At 38.4% G+C, this 13375-nt stretch overlaps 1 protein-coding gene across 2 annotated transcripts in view; it reads right to left on the reverse strand.

Moving 5' to 3' along the window:
• GRB14 (growth factor receptor bound protein 14) overlaps positions 1–13375 on the reverse strand; it is a 128610-nt gene that overhangs the window by 47648 nt on the left and 67587 nt on the right. For both annotated transcript variants that reach the window (XM_034954400.4, XM_034954399.4), the window contains one exon: positions 7648–7804. In XM_034954400.4, coding sequence (XP_034810291.1) covers positions 7648–7804 — 157 coding nt within the window. The remainder of the gene's footprint in view (positions 1–7647; positions 7805–13375) is intronic.

The following is a 13375-nucleotide window of genomic DNA, read 5'->3' on the forward strand; positions in this document are numbered from 1 at the left end:
TTCTCTCACTCAGTGTAAATGCCAGGCCCACTTCCTGGCCTATGAGACCCTACACGATCTGGTCCTGGGGCAACTCTGTGATGTCCTCTCCCATTACCTTCCACCTTATTGACTCCACTCCAGGTGCAATGGCCCCTAGGCTGCTTCCTGAACACAAGCACACTGCCACGTCCAGGCCTTTCCACTTGCTGTTCCCTCTGTCTAGAACAATCTTCCACTTAATTGCACAGCCTGCCTGCTATGTGCTTCATTTCTCTACTCAAACATCACTCCGTCAGGGAGGCTTTCCCTGATGCCTCTTTAAAGTGCATCTCCCAGCTGGGTGTGGTGGCTCACACCTGTAATCCCAGCACTTTGGGAGGCCGAGGCGGGTGGATCATGAGGTCAGGAGTTCAAGACCAGCCTGGCCAAGATAGTGAAACCCTGTCTCTACTAAAAATACAAAAATTAGCTGGGTGTGGTGTCAGGCTCCTGTAATCCCAGCTACTTGGGAGGCTGAAGCAGGAGAATCACTTGAACCCGGGGGGTGGAGGTTGCAGTGAGCTGAGATTGCACCTCTGCACTCCAGCCTGGGGAGCAGAGTGAGACTCGGTCTCTAAATAAATAAATAAAAAATAAAGCACATCTCCCTTCTGCTCTAGCACTCACTCTCCCTCTTTCCTTCTGCTTTCCCTCCCCAGAGCTTATCATCCTCTACGGGATAACAAATATTAGGCCTTGTTTCCTGTCTCTCTCCCAGTGAAAATGCAAACTCACAAGGGCAATACTTTTTGTCTGTTTTGCTCATACTGCATCCCCAGAATCTATAGCAAAATATAGGCTTGGTACAAAATTGTCAATAAATATTTGCTAAACTGGGCAACGCAGCCAGAGAAGGCAAGAGGAGTTACTGATTTTTGTGGAATCTGTAAAATGACAAGTAAAAAACTACAAATACTCAAGATATATTTTAAGTGCACAAAAGAAAAAAAAAAGAAGGTAGTCTATAAGAGTTAATACATATAGCAACTAAGTTAAAGTAGAGAAACTGATTAAAGAGTTTTAAAAAATGTTAACATTAGTTATCTCGGTCTTGAAATCATGAATAATTTTGTTTACTTCATGATTTTTTGAGGTATTTACAATGAGATAGATTATTTTTGTATTTAAAATATTTTTTAAAATAATAGGCCAGGCGTGGTGGCTCTCGCCTGTAATCCCAGCACTTTGGGAGACCAAGGTGGGGTGGTTCACCTTAGGTCAGGAGTTCGAGACCAGCCTGGCCAGCATGGTGAAACCCTGACTCTAGTTTAAAAAATACAAAAATTAGCTGGGCGTGGTGGTGGGTGCCTGTAATCTCAGCAACTTGGGAGGCTGAGGCAGGAGAATCACTTGAACTTGGGAGGCGAAGGGTGCAGTGAGCCAAGATTGCGCCATTGCACTCCAGCCTGGGTGTCAAGAGTGAAACTCCGTCTCCAAAAAATAATAATAATAAATAATAATAATAATAACAGAGGCTGAGGCTGGAGGATTGTTTGAGTCCAGGAATCTGAGGCTGCAGTGAGCCATGACTCCACCACTGCACTCCACCTCAGGCAAAAGAGACCCTATCTCTAAAAAAAAATAAATAAATAATTTAAATTTAAATAAATAGATACTATGCCCTTCCCTTTACAATTCTATTTATTTATTTTTTATAATTTCAACTTTTATTTCAATTCAAGAAACACACATATATATATATATATATGCAAGTTTTTAACATGGGTATACTGTGTGATGCTGAGGTCTGGATACAATCGCACCCGTCACCCAGAAAGTGAGCACAGTACTCGACAGTTAGTTTTTCAACCCTTCCTCCCACCTCTTCCTCCCCTAGTAGCCCCCAGTGTCTATTGTTGCCATCTCTATATCCATGAGTATCCAATGTTTAGCTCCCACTTAATACGGAACCCAAAAAGAGACCAAGTAGTCAAAGTAATCCTGAGCAAAGAAACAAAGCTGGAGGGGTCACATTACCCCACTTCAAACCATATTATAATCCTACAGTAATCAAAACAGCATGATACTTGTACAAAAACAGACATATTGACCAATGGAACAGAACAGAGAACCCAGAAATAAAGCCATACTCCTACAGCCATCTGAGCTTTGACAAAGTTGACAAAAATAATCAATGAGGAGGGGACTCCCTATTCAATAAATGGTATTGGGAAAACTGGCTAGCCAAATACAGAAGAATGAAAGTGGACCCCTACCTTGCACCACATACAAAAATTAGCTCAGGACGGATTAAAGATTTAAAAGATTAAAACCTAGGAAACACCATTCTGGACAACAGCCTTGAGGAAGAATTTATGACTATGTCCTCAAAAGCAATTGCAACAAAAACAAAAATAGACAAGTGGAACCTAATTAAACTAAAGAGCTTCTGAACAGCAAAGGAAACTATCAACAGATTAAACAGACAACCTACAGAATGGGAGAAAATATTTGCAAACTATGCATCCGACAAAGGTCTAATATCTAGAATCTATAACGAACCTAATTCAACAAACAAAAAACAACCCCATTATAAAGTGGTGAAGGACACGAATCAACACTTCTTGAAAGAAGACATACAAGTAGCCAACAAACATGAAAAATCCCTCCACATCACTAATCATCAGAGGAATGCAAATCAAAACCACAATGAGATACCATCTCCCATCAGTCAGAATGGCTATTATCAAAAAGTAAAAAAAAACAGCAGATATTGGCAAGGCTGCAGAGAAAAGGGAATGCTTATACACTGCTGGTGGAATGTAAATTAGTTCAGCCACTGTGGAAAGCAGTTTGGAGATTTCTCAAAAAATTTAAAAAAGAACTATCATCCAACCCGGCAATCCCATTACTGGGCATACATCCAAAATAAATAAAAAGACACCTGCACTCTTACATTCATTGCAGCACTATTCACAATAGCAAAGACACAGAATCACTAACAGTGGACTGGATAAAGAAAATGCAGTACATGTAGGCCAGGCATGGTGGCTCACACCTGTAATCCTAGCACTTTGGGAGGTCAAGGTGGGTGGATCACCTGACCTCAGGAGTTGAATTCAAGCCTGGCCAACATGGTGAAACCCCATCTCTACTAAAAATAAAATTTAAAAAAAAATAGCTGGCTGTGGTGCCATGTGCCTGTAATCCCAGCTACTCTGAAGGCTGATGCACAAGAATAGCTTGAGCCCGGGAGACGGAGGTTGCAGTGAGCTAAGATCGCGCCACTGCACTCCAGCATGGGAGACAGACCAAGACTCTGTCTCAGAAAAGAAAAAAAAAAAAAGTGGTACATATAAATCATGGAATACTATGAAGCCATAAAAAAAAGAATGAAATCATGTCCTGCATAAAAAGAAATAAAGCCACACTCCTACAGCCATCATGGACGCTGGACTCCCTGTTCAATAAGGGCATCATCCTAAGCAAGTTAACACAGGAACAGAAAACCAAATATAATTTTATTTATTGAAAATTCATCATTTTGGACAAAAAGAGTGCAAGAATGTTTCTTAAACAATATGCAGAGCCGACTAGCTGATCACTAAAGTTCTGGAAAATAGTTCATCCTTTGGTTCTTTACATCAGTAGCACTCACAGAAGACTTGCAGTAAAGATGTCAGCGGTTTATTCTGTTAACAAAGAGTATCTGTAGCTGCATATCACATTTAAGGAGAAAAAAACCACTGTAGTTCTTTCCATTCATTTAAATATGCAAATTAAATTGAACATTTTACTTCCTACCACAATTAGACTGAATAGATATTGCAAGATTATAATAAACTAAGCAAAAAGGCAAAACTAAAACAAAAAACATTTTAAAGACAAATCTGTTTATATTTTGTGCTGAGGAAGATGACAGTACCTCAATAGTGATTATTCTCCTCTTACATCGGTAAAGAACTGGAAGCTATTAAATCTAATACATGTTAGTTTTGGGGTAGCATTAATGTTTTCAATTGTTCTGTTTAAACATATAATCTGAGTGAAAAACCAAAGGAAAACAAAAACACAAGAAGGCTCTGGAAATAAAATTCTTTCTCATGAGCTTTGGTCTAATGCATGGTTGATGAAGTCATGAGAATATGCTCATATCTTTGATTTTATTTCAGCAGTTTCCAGAAAATACAGTAATAAAGAAATAAACTTCTATTGCTACTTGATGCCTAAAAGTTTAAATTTAGTATGTGGATCAAATTAATTCCCAGTGTTCCACTTTCAGCTTTTGCATTAAAAGACCTGTGTGTTTTATTCCTTAATACAAATAATTTGCAGTGTTCTCAGGGAAAAACACTTCTTGATTTACAGAGCAGATTTTTATTACTGAACTGCAAAGCTATTTGTTAGAGATAAATGGTAGTGACTATAACAAAAAAAAATTTAAGCCCCCCGAAAGAAAAATTTAAGAATATAAAATACTGTAATAATATATTATGCTAATTAGGAGCTAAATGAAATAGCTTGGAATAGGGCAGATATCTATTGAGAATTAACATCATACTTCTAGGAGATTAATTATCATGTATAGAAGTTAAACTAGTCACAAGTGGCAATGAAGAAAATATATGTTGAGCCTCTTCTGTCCTAGAAGATGAGGCAACAAGTCATATTGGCCAGTATGACATACCTTTAGAAGCAAGCGTCCTTGGCAGGTTGATAACTATCTAGGCTGAGCTGTCAAAGTCAGTTGCACTATTGTAGCTCATCAGCTATCAGCTGAAGATACCGTGGAACAATTCTAGCTTCCTCTCCACAGGCCTTACTCTGTCCCCTTCACGAGGTTCTGACATGTCCTAGGACACCAGTTGTCAAATCAGAAGTACAAACATTTTCTAAATGGTTCAGGGAATGCATGTAGTGTTCAAAAAAATCACTTCCCAAATCTTTAAAAAATGAATCCTTCTAAGAACACACCTTTTCTGCCAAAATCATTTTTAATTCCATTTCATAAGAGAAAGGATGTTCATTTGAACAGAACCTTTCATTGGCACATTGCTCTGAGGCATAAACTCTTGAATGCATCAAACAAAGGGATGATTTTGTATATTGGCAGCTATGCTAGAAAGTAAATGACTCTAATGACTATGTATAAAATTCTTTCACAAGTCTGAACAAATTGAAGCAACTAATGGAGCTGTCACTGATAAATTATTTAAAATGATTTTGATGATTTCTTACTAAAAGTTGTTAAACATATAATGCAATGAAGTTTGTGGCAGGCTGAACTATAGCCCCCAAAAGATAACCACATCTTAATTCCTAGAACCTGTGAATGTCACATGGAAAAAAAATTTTGCAGACAGTATTAAATTAAGGATCTTGAAATGGAGATTATCCTGAATTATCTGGGTGGGCCCGAAATGTTACTGCTTTTATAAGAAAGAAGGAGACTTGACACAGACAGAAGAGCAGAAAGCAATATGACCACAGTGGCAGAGATTAGGTGATGCAGCCACAAGCCAACAAATGCTGGCAGCCACCAGAGCTGGAAGAGGCAAGAAATTAGAGCTTCCAGAGGACACACATCCCTGACGACACCTTGATTTCACTCCAGTGATATGGATTTCAGTCTTCTGGCCTCCAAAAGTGTGAGAATAAATTTCTGTTGCTTTAAGACGAGTTTGTGGTAATTTGGAACAGCAACCACAGGAAACTAATAAGGAGTTCAAAGAATCGAATGACATTGCCATAACGAACTCCTTCCTGTCTTATCTACTTATATGTAAACATGTTTTGAAAACAAATCTATAAAAATAAGAAATCAGGGGACAAAATTGTTGCCAAATCCTGTCTCACTCTAGTAGAACGAATTCTTTAGAACATATTAAAAGAATATTTTTAAACCCTTCACACTTCACAATAGAGATGCATTTCCAAATAAAACATTTTAAGAGGCTACTCCTTGTGTTTATGTCTTAAAAATGTGAAGGACTTACTTATTTCTTCAAGAAAAATTTAGGGTCTACACTACCATAAAGAGAACCACTGCTATGGATATTTGTACCTGTCTGTGCTACAATTGACTCAAAATGTGGTCCAAATGACAGCTTACTTTTTAAAATAAATCAAACACTTTGCATTGTGCTAATAAAATTATTATGAAATGTATTCTTCCATCAATTTGAGCTGTTTTAGCTCTAAAATTCCCATAGATCTTTAAATGAAGAGGGGTGGGTAAATTATAAAAATTTCTAGGCTTGTTTCCACTTTGCACTACTTTCTTTCTCTTGTGACTACAAATAACAAAAAATAAAAGAATAAAGAAATGATTATTCATAATTCTTTTCTATTTTTGTACCTCGGAAGAAAATCTTCACCATAGGATCTATACTAAAATAAACAGAAAAGCAGGACTTCCTGAAAAATAATGGCAAAGAAGCCACTGGCTTCACTCTCCCCAACAGAAAAGCAAAACCAAATAAATAGCACTGAGATTTTCCCCAGAAGTATCCCAGAACTCAAATATGAAGATGAGGCAGTTCCACGGGCGACAGGAAAGTAAAGAAAAGCTCCAGATGGTAAGAGAATCAAACTTCCATATCCACCACGATGCCCCTCCCACAAGCTTGTGAAAAACTTTCCCCCAACTCACTGTGTTTACACCAGAAAAAGTGAGATTAAGGTGGACAACCTCTTACCCCATCTTGGGTTCCCTGGCAGAAGATCTGTCTCTGTCTTAATCATAGGAAGCATCGTGATTGCCTGATGGGAGAAATATCCCTGAGGACAGGCAGAGACATAAAAGGGGGCAGGCCAACCATTCCCAGCCCCAGAAACTCTGCTCTGCAACCCAGCCAAAGGAGACACCAAATCAGAGTGGCTGTTCAGCAGCACCACACGATAGGAGGCTCATCCCACACGTCCCCTGGCCGTGGGTCCCTAGCCAGCTGTCCCGCACTGTTGGGATATCCCCTTTGGGAACCTCTCCCATTTGGAAAGTGCAGTGCTCTGACCTTCACTAGAGCCAAGGCGAACCTAGGTTTAAGGCACCACCTAGAGCCAAAAAGAAGGCAATGACCTATGGGCAAAAACCTCTAAGGAATATATCCAATAAAGAACAAAAGAAGCCAGGTAAAGAAGGCTCGAGTAAATAACTAATCCTTCAGTGCCAAGATACAGACACACATCCACAAAAACAACAGCGAACAGGGAACCTTGATCTCTCTAAACAGACACAAGGAACCAGTTAGTGACCCCAGCAAGACAGCGATATGTGAACTCTGACCAAGAATTTAAAATAGGACCTTTAAGGAAATTCAGTGACTGCCAGGATGAAATTGATAAAATCAGTTCAGATATTTATAAGATAAATTTAACAATGAGATTGAATTTTTTAAAAAATACAACAAATTGTGAACCTGAGAACTACATTTTCTGAACTGAAAAATTCATTAGAGGCTCTCAACAGCAGAATGGATGAAGCAGAGGAAAACATCAATGAGTTGGCTATCTGAAAATACATGATCAGAAGGAAAAAAAGAAAAAAGAATGAAAAGGAACTGGGATCACCTACAAGATATAGAAAATTATCTCAAAACACCAAATCTAAGAATTATTGGTGTTCAAGAGGGAGCTGAACAGGAAATAGAAAAGCAATGATGTGAGACAATAACTCCGTATCCTTACCTACACCTATGTGAGGCAGGTGCTCAAAAAGGGTCCAGCTGTGGTCATCAATGTAATGATTCTTCAGGATCAACAGCTGACAAACATCTCGAGCCGTTATGTCACTGGGTACATCTAAAGCCCTGCTGGTTTCATCTTCACTGTATACTTTAATCACCTGTGTAGGTAGAAACAAGAAAAAGACCTAAAATATTCCTGTTTGTGTTTTTAATAAATTTTATTGTATATAAAGGATACAACATGATGTTATGAGATATATATAAATAAATAGCAAAATGGTTATATAGTAAAACAAATTAACATGTCTATCACCTCACATAGCTACCCATTTTCTTGCAAGTGTGGCAAAGGCAGCTAAAATCTACTCATTTCTCAAAATTCCAAATTCAATACACTATTATGAACCATAGTTCTCATGTTGTGCATTAGAGCTCTAGATGTGTTCATCCCACACATCTGCTACTTTGTCTCCTTGATCTACATCTCCTCATTTCCCTCCACCCCACCACTGTCCTTGGTAACCACTGTTTCGTTTTCTATCTCTGCATATTTGACTTATTTTTAGACAGCACATCTGAGATCATGCAATATTTTTCCTTCTGTTAGAAAAGAAAGAAGGACTTATTTCACTAAGCATAATGTCTTCCAGGTTCATCCATGTTGTAGCAAATGGCAGCATATTATTTTTTAAGGCTGAATAGTATTTCATTCTGTGTATCTGTATGTCTGTGTGTGTGTGTGTGTGTAATGCAAATATAAAATAAATTATGTATATATGCTCCAATATACACCCATCAATGGGACATGGTACTTAAGTTGTTTCCATATCTTAGCTATTGTAAATAATGCTGCAATGAACATGGGAGTGCAGGCATCTCTGTGACATGCTGACTTGAACTCCTTTGGGTATATATCCAAGAGAGGGATTGCTGGGTCATATATGGCAGTTCTATTTTTAATTTCTTTACAAATATCCATACTGTTTTTCAGAATGACTGTATCAATCCACATTCTCACCAAAAGTGTACTAGCATTCCCTTTTTTCTACACTTTCACCAATACTTGTTATCTCTTGTCTTTTTGATAACAGCCATCCTAATGGGTATGAGGTAATATCTCATAGTGGTTTTGATTTGCATTTACCTGATGATTGGTGATGTTGACCACCTTTTCATATACCTGTTAGCCATTTTTATGTCTTCTTTGGAAAAATGTCTATTCAGGCCCTTTGCTTTTTTTATTTTTTTTGAAGGAGTTTCATTCTTTCACTCATGTTGCACAGGCTGGAGTGCAATGGTGCGATTTCGGCTTACTGCAGCCTCCACCTCCCAGGTTCAAATGATTCTCCTCTCTCAGCCTCCTGAGTAGCTGGGATTACAGGCATGCGCCACCACACCCAGCTAATTTTGTATTTTTTTTTAGTAGAGACGGGCTTTCACCACGTTAGTCAGGCTGGTCTCGAACTCTGACCTCAGGTGATCTGCCTTCCTCACCCTCCCAAAGTGCTAGGGTTACACGAGTATGAACCACCACACCCAGTCCTTTGCTCATTTTTAATTGGGTTAATTGTTTTTCTGATATTGAGTTGTATGAGTTATTTATAAATTTTGGATATTAACCTTTATAATTACATGTGGTTTGCAAATACTTTTTCCCAATCCACAGGTAGCCTTTTTATTAAAATATTTTATTAAAATATCATTCTGGTAAGTCAGCAAAGATTAATCAGTTATAATTCCTTATACAGTGTCTTCTACATTTAATTTTCTTATACACTGAATGAATGTTACCTATCCAAGACTTGTTTATGTGCCAAAGCTACTTTGTCCGACAACTTTCATTCTCTTCAGTGTCTAAACTAAAGGTCATTCAATAACTATTTAGTATTACTTCCCCACCACTTTGGTCTATGAAAAAGCTATGTATCTCTCATCAATATTATAGCTGGGCACAGTGGTTCACATCTGTAATCTCAGCACTTTGGGAGGTTTAGGCAGGCGGATCACATGAGGTCAGGAGTTCAAGACCAGCCTGGCCAACATGGCAAAACCCCATCTCCACTAAAAATATAAAAAATTAGCTGGGCATGGTGGTACATGCCTGTAATTCCAGCTACTTGGGAGGCTGAGGCACAAGAATCACTTGAACCTGGGAGGCGGAGGTTGCAGTGAGCCAGGATCGTGCCACTGCACTCCAGCCTAGGTGACAGAGTGAGACTCCATCTAAAAATAAAATAAAATAAAATTTCATATTCTATATTTAAATTCCGTAAATAACCCTAGTAACATGGGTGATTTATTGCAGATATACTCAAGTAGTACAAGGAGGGAATAGAACCAGACTTTATGAAAAGATTTCTCCATCTCAGGTATGAATATTTCGGTAAAAACTGGCCAGATGTTCACCCAATCCTGTCTCTTTTCTCCCCTGCAATTAGTTGTGGCCAAAGAATTGAATTTTACTCAATGGAATGTAAGCATATAGAATGTTACACTTCCTGGCCCATGAAAATCTCCTACATATTGTCCTCCATTGCTTTTTGCCATTCTCCCACTGAACAGAATGACTACAAAGGCCTAGAGGAAAGGAAAGCCATAAGACAGAATGAGCCTTTGTTCCTAAATAACCACATAGAAGACGCCTAACTATGAAAACCCATATAAGACTCTGACATGAGCAAGAAATAAACTTCTATTCTGTTAACTCACTGTGAATTAGGATTTATCTATTACAGCACTAATGTTATAAATTAAAATGATATATCAATTCTGTCCTATCTTTAAAAAATTATACTTAATGACAGTGCAATGAAATAGTTGCTCTCTCTTACAATGATATAAAGTGGTAAAACTATTTTGTACATCTATTGGAGAATATTTACCAAAAGTATTAAATGGTCTATTCCTTTGACCCAGCAATTTTTCTTAAGCAAACTACCTCAAATATCTGAACTAAATATGGAAAATGGCTTTAGGCATTACATGTCCAGCAAAGCATTATGTGTCATTCTATTGACCTAAACATCCAACAATAAAAAAAAAAAATGCAAACTACAGTATTTTCACAGAATGGAATATTATATGGTCCCTAAAAATGTTATTCAAGAAAATGATATAGGAGCACTTAAAAATTCTTCAGTGGTACTTGCAAAATTACTTGGTTTTGTCTACCAGTCGCCTGCTCCTCTTCTGATAGATAGATAAATTTCCTTTTAGAGTACCACTCCCTCCCTCACCAGCAGACTTTGTGCTCTGGTAGCTCCACCTTCAGCTCAGTGACAGTTTGCTGGAGCTGCTGGAACTGGCTTGCAAGAGCTGATTATTAAATATTCAGGAGCTCTAAAAGCCAGGCATCTTAAAATCAGCCATGATGGAAGTATTTATATGATAGAAACCAGTAAATTCTACATATAAGGTCTTTTTAAAATTTTTATTTTTAGAGCCAGTTTATCAGTGCACCATCGCCTCAGCTCCAGGGTGGAAGATGTTTTCTATATTGACCAATCAGTACCCAGACAACAGTGATTATTTAACAGATGAGCATGTGACTTAATCAGAAGGAGTTAGAGCCAATTTAGATATATGTTCACATAACCTTGGCGCACACTTCCTTTTCTACTGGACCTAAGCCTGGGAAAATGTAGGCTGGAGCTGCTACTGTTACTAAAAGAACAACTGTGGGCAAATGGGGCCCACACAGAGTAAGTCATGATGCAATAGACCGAATGTTTGTACCCTCCAAAATTCACATGTTGAATCCCTAGTCCCAGATGATGATATCTGGAAGTGGGGCCTTTGGGAGGTAATTACATTATGTAGGTGGGGCCCCTATAAATAGGATTAGTGTCCTATGGAATAGATCAGTATGTGATCCAAACCAAATAAGACAAACACTTGCAAACCATTCTTTCTTAGTTGCACATGTGATTCCTTCTACCTGGAAGAAATTTCAGTGCCCCGCTCACAAACAACAGGCTTTCTCTGGCAGACTTCCACCTAAATTTGGCCCTGGTTCCAATCGCACTTGCTCCAGAAAGTCTTCCCTGACTGTCCAAGGGTTCATAATGTGCCTCTTTTATGTGCTCTCATTTTGTAACTTTTTGTTTGCATGTCTTTCTCCCCAGCTATGTGTCTTAGACTGTTTTGTGCTGGTATTAAGGAATATCTGAGGCTGGGTAATTTATAAAGAAAAGAGGTTTATTCGGCTCATGGTTCTGCAGGCTGGAGAATAAGGATGGTGCTGGCATCTACTTCTGGTAAGGACCTCAGGATGCTTACAGTCATGTCAGAAGACAAAGGGGGAGCAAGGGTGTCACATGGCAAGAGAGAAGGCAAGAGAGAAAGCAAGAGGGAGGGGAGGGAGGTGTAAGATGCTTTTTAACAAACAGATCTCTTGGGAGCTAAGAGTGAAAACTCACTCAATCCCATGAATATGGCACCAGGACATTCATGAGGAATCTGTCCCCATGACCCAAACACCTCCTGCTAAGCTCCACCTCCAACACTGGGGATCAAATTTCAACATGAGATTTGGAGAGGACAAATATCCAAACTGTATCACTCTCCTAGCAAAAACTCTTTTAAGAAAAGTCTCTCTTCATTCATCATTTATCATTGTATCACAGGAACCTACCCCAGGGTGATACATGACTTAATACAGATATGTGGAGTGAGGGAACTTTGTACCACTTACAAAGCCTATCACAGTGCGTTGTAAACGGTAGGTACTCTATATAATGGCAAATTTTAATAGAAAAGTATTTTCTGCCTTTGAGTATATAATTAATTACCATTTTCATGCTCAGGAAATTAAAAATATTCTCAATGAGTAAGAGACAAATACTTTCTCATCATACAAATTCCTAGGTAGGAACTGACTCAATATGGCAGTTCTGAGTTTTTGAAGTCATTGAGGCTGATACCAAATCATATGAAAAAGGTCATAAAAACACACTGTCAAAATCAGATGCTATTCTCTCTGAATTTTCACTTCATTCAAATTTTGGTGAATACATGTCATGCCCTATGATGTAAAGGTCTATTTGGAGTCTCAGTGTTTCTCATGTTTGCATCTTGGTAGGCCACTGCTCTTAAGTATATATCTTCAGTATGTGCATCTATACTAGACAACTGATGGAATTCTGAGGCATGCTGCTGTGCTTACAACTGCCTGGACTAAACACTCGTGGGTGCTTCTGCCAAAGATGATGTGAAGATGACCACTCTTGAGAGAACAAGAGGAACCAACTCTGGGACTGCTCTTTCATATGCAGCAATAACATCACTGTTTCTGTTCCCTGCTGCACATTCCATGCCAAGAAATGGGGAGCCTGAAGAATGATCTAGGGGTTGCTGAAAATGTTCTCTGCACCTCCTGACTACCCCCATATGTTTTCCTACAGTAAGCTCTCATCACCTGGGGTAACAGAAGTATGCCTCTTATTTTGCATGTTCTATCTCTTATTTCAGAGAAGCTAAGAAAATGAAAAACTAGAGACATTCTGAAGGCTAAACCAATTTTTTTAAAAAAAGGGCTAGAAAAGAGCAAGAGGTAAAGTTGGATAAAATGAGAAAGTGACTAAATAATCAGGATATGCCACTATTTTCTTCAGACTATGTCACTGCAAATTTAGACATAAGTTGACAAGAATTGAGATGCACAAATTTAGAGGGGCTTAGGCCAACTTGAATTTCTGGAATAAGTGCATATATTTTATTGTTAGAATGAA

The sequence above is a fragment of the Pan paniscus genome, chromosome 13, assembly GCF_029289425.2.
Source record: "Pan paniscus chromosome 13, NHGRI_mPanPan1-v2.0_pri, whole genome shotgun sequence".
Lineage (NCBI taxonomy): Eukaryota > Metazoa > Chordata > Mammalia > Primates > Hominidae > Pan > Pan paniscus.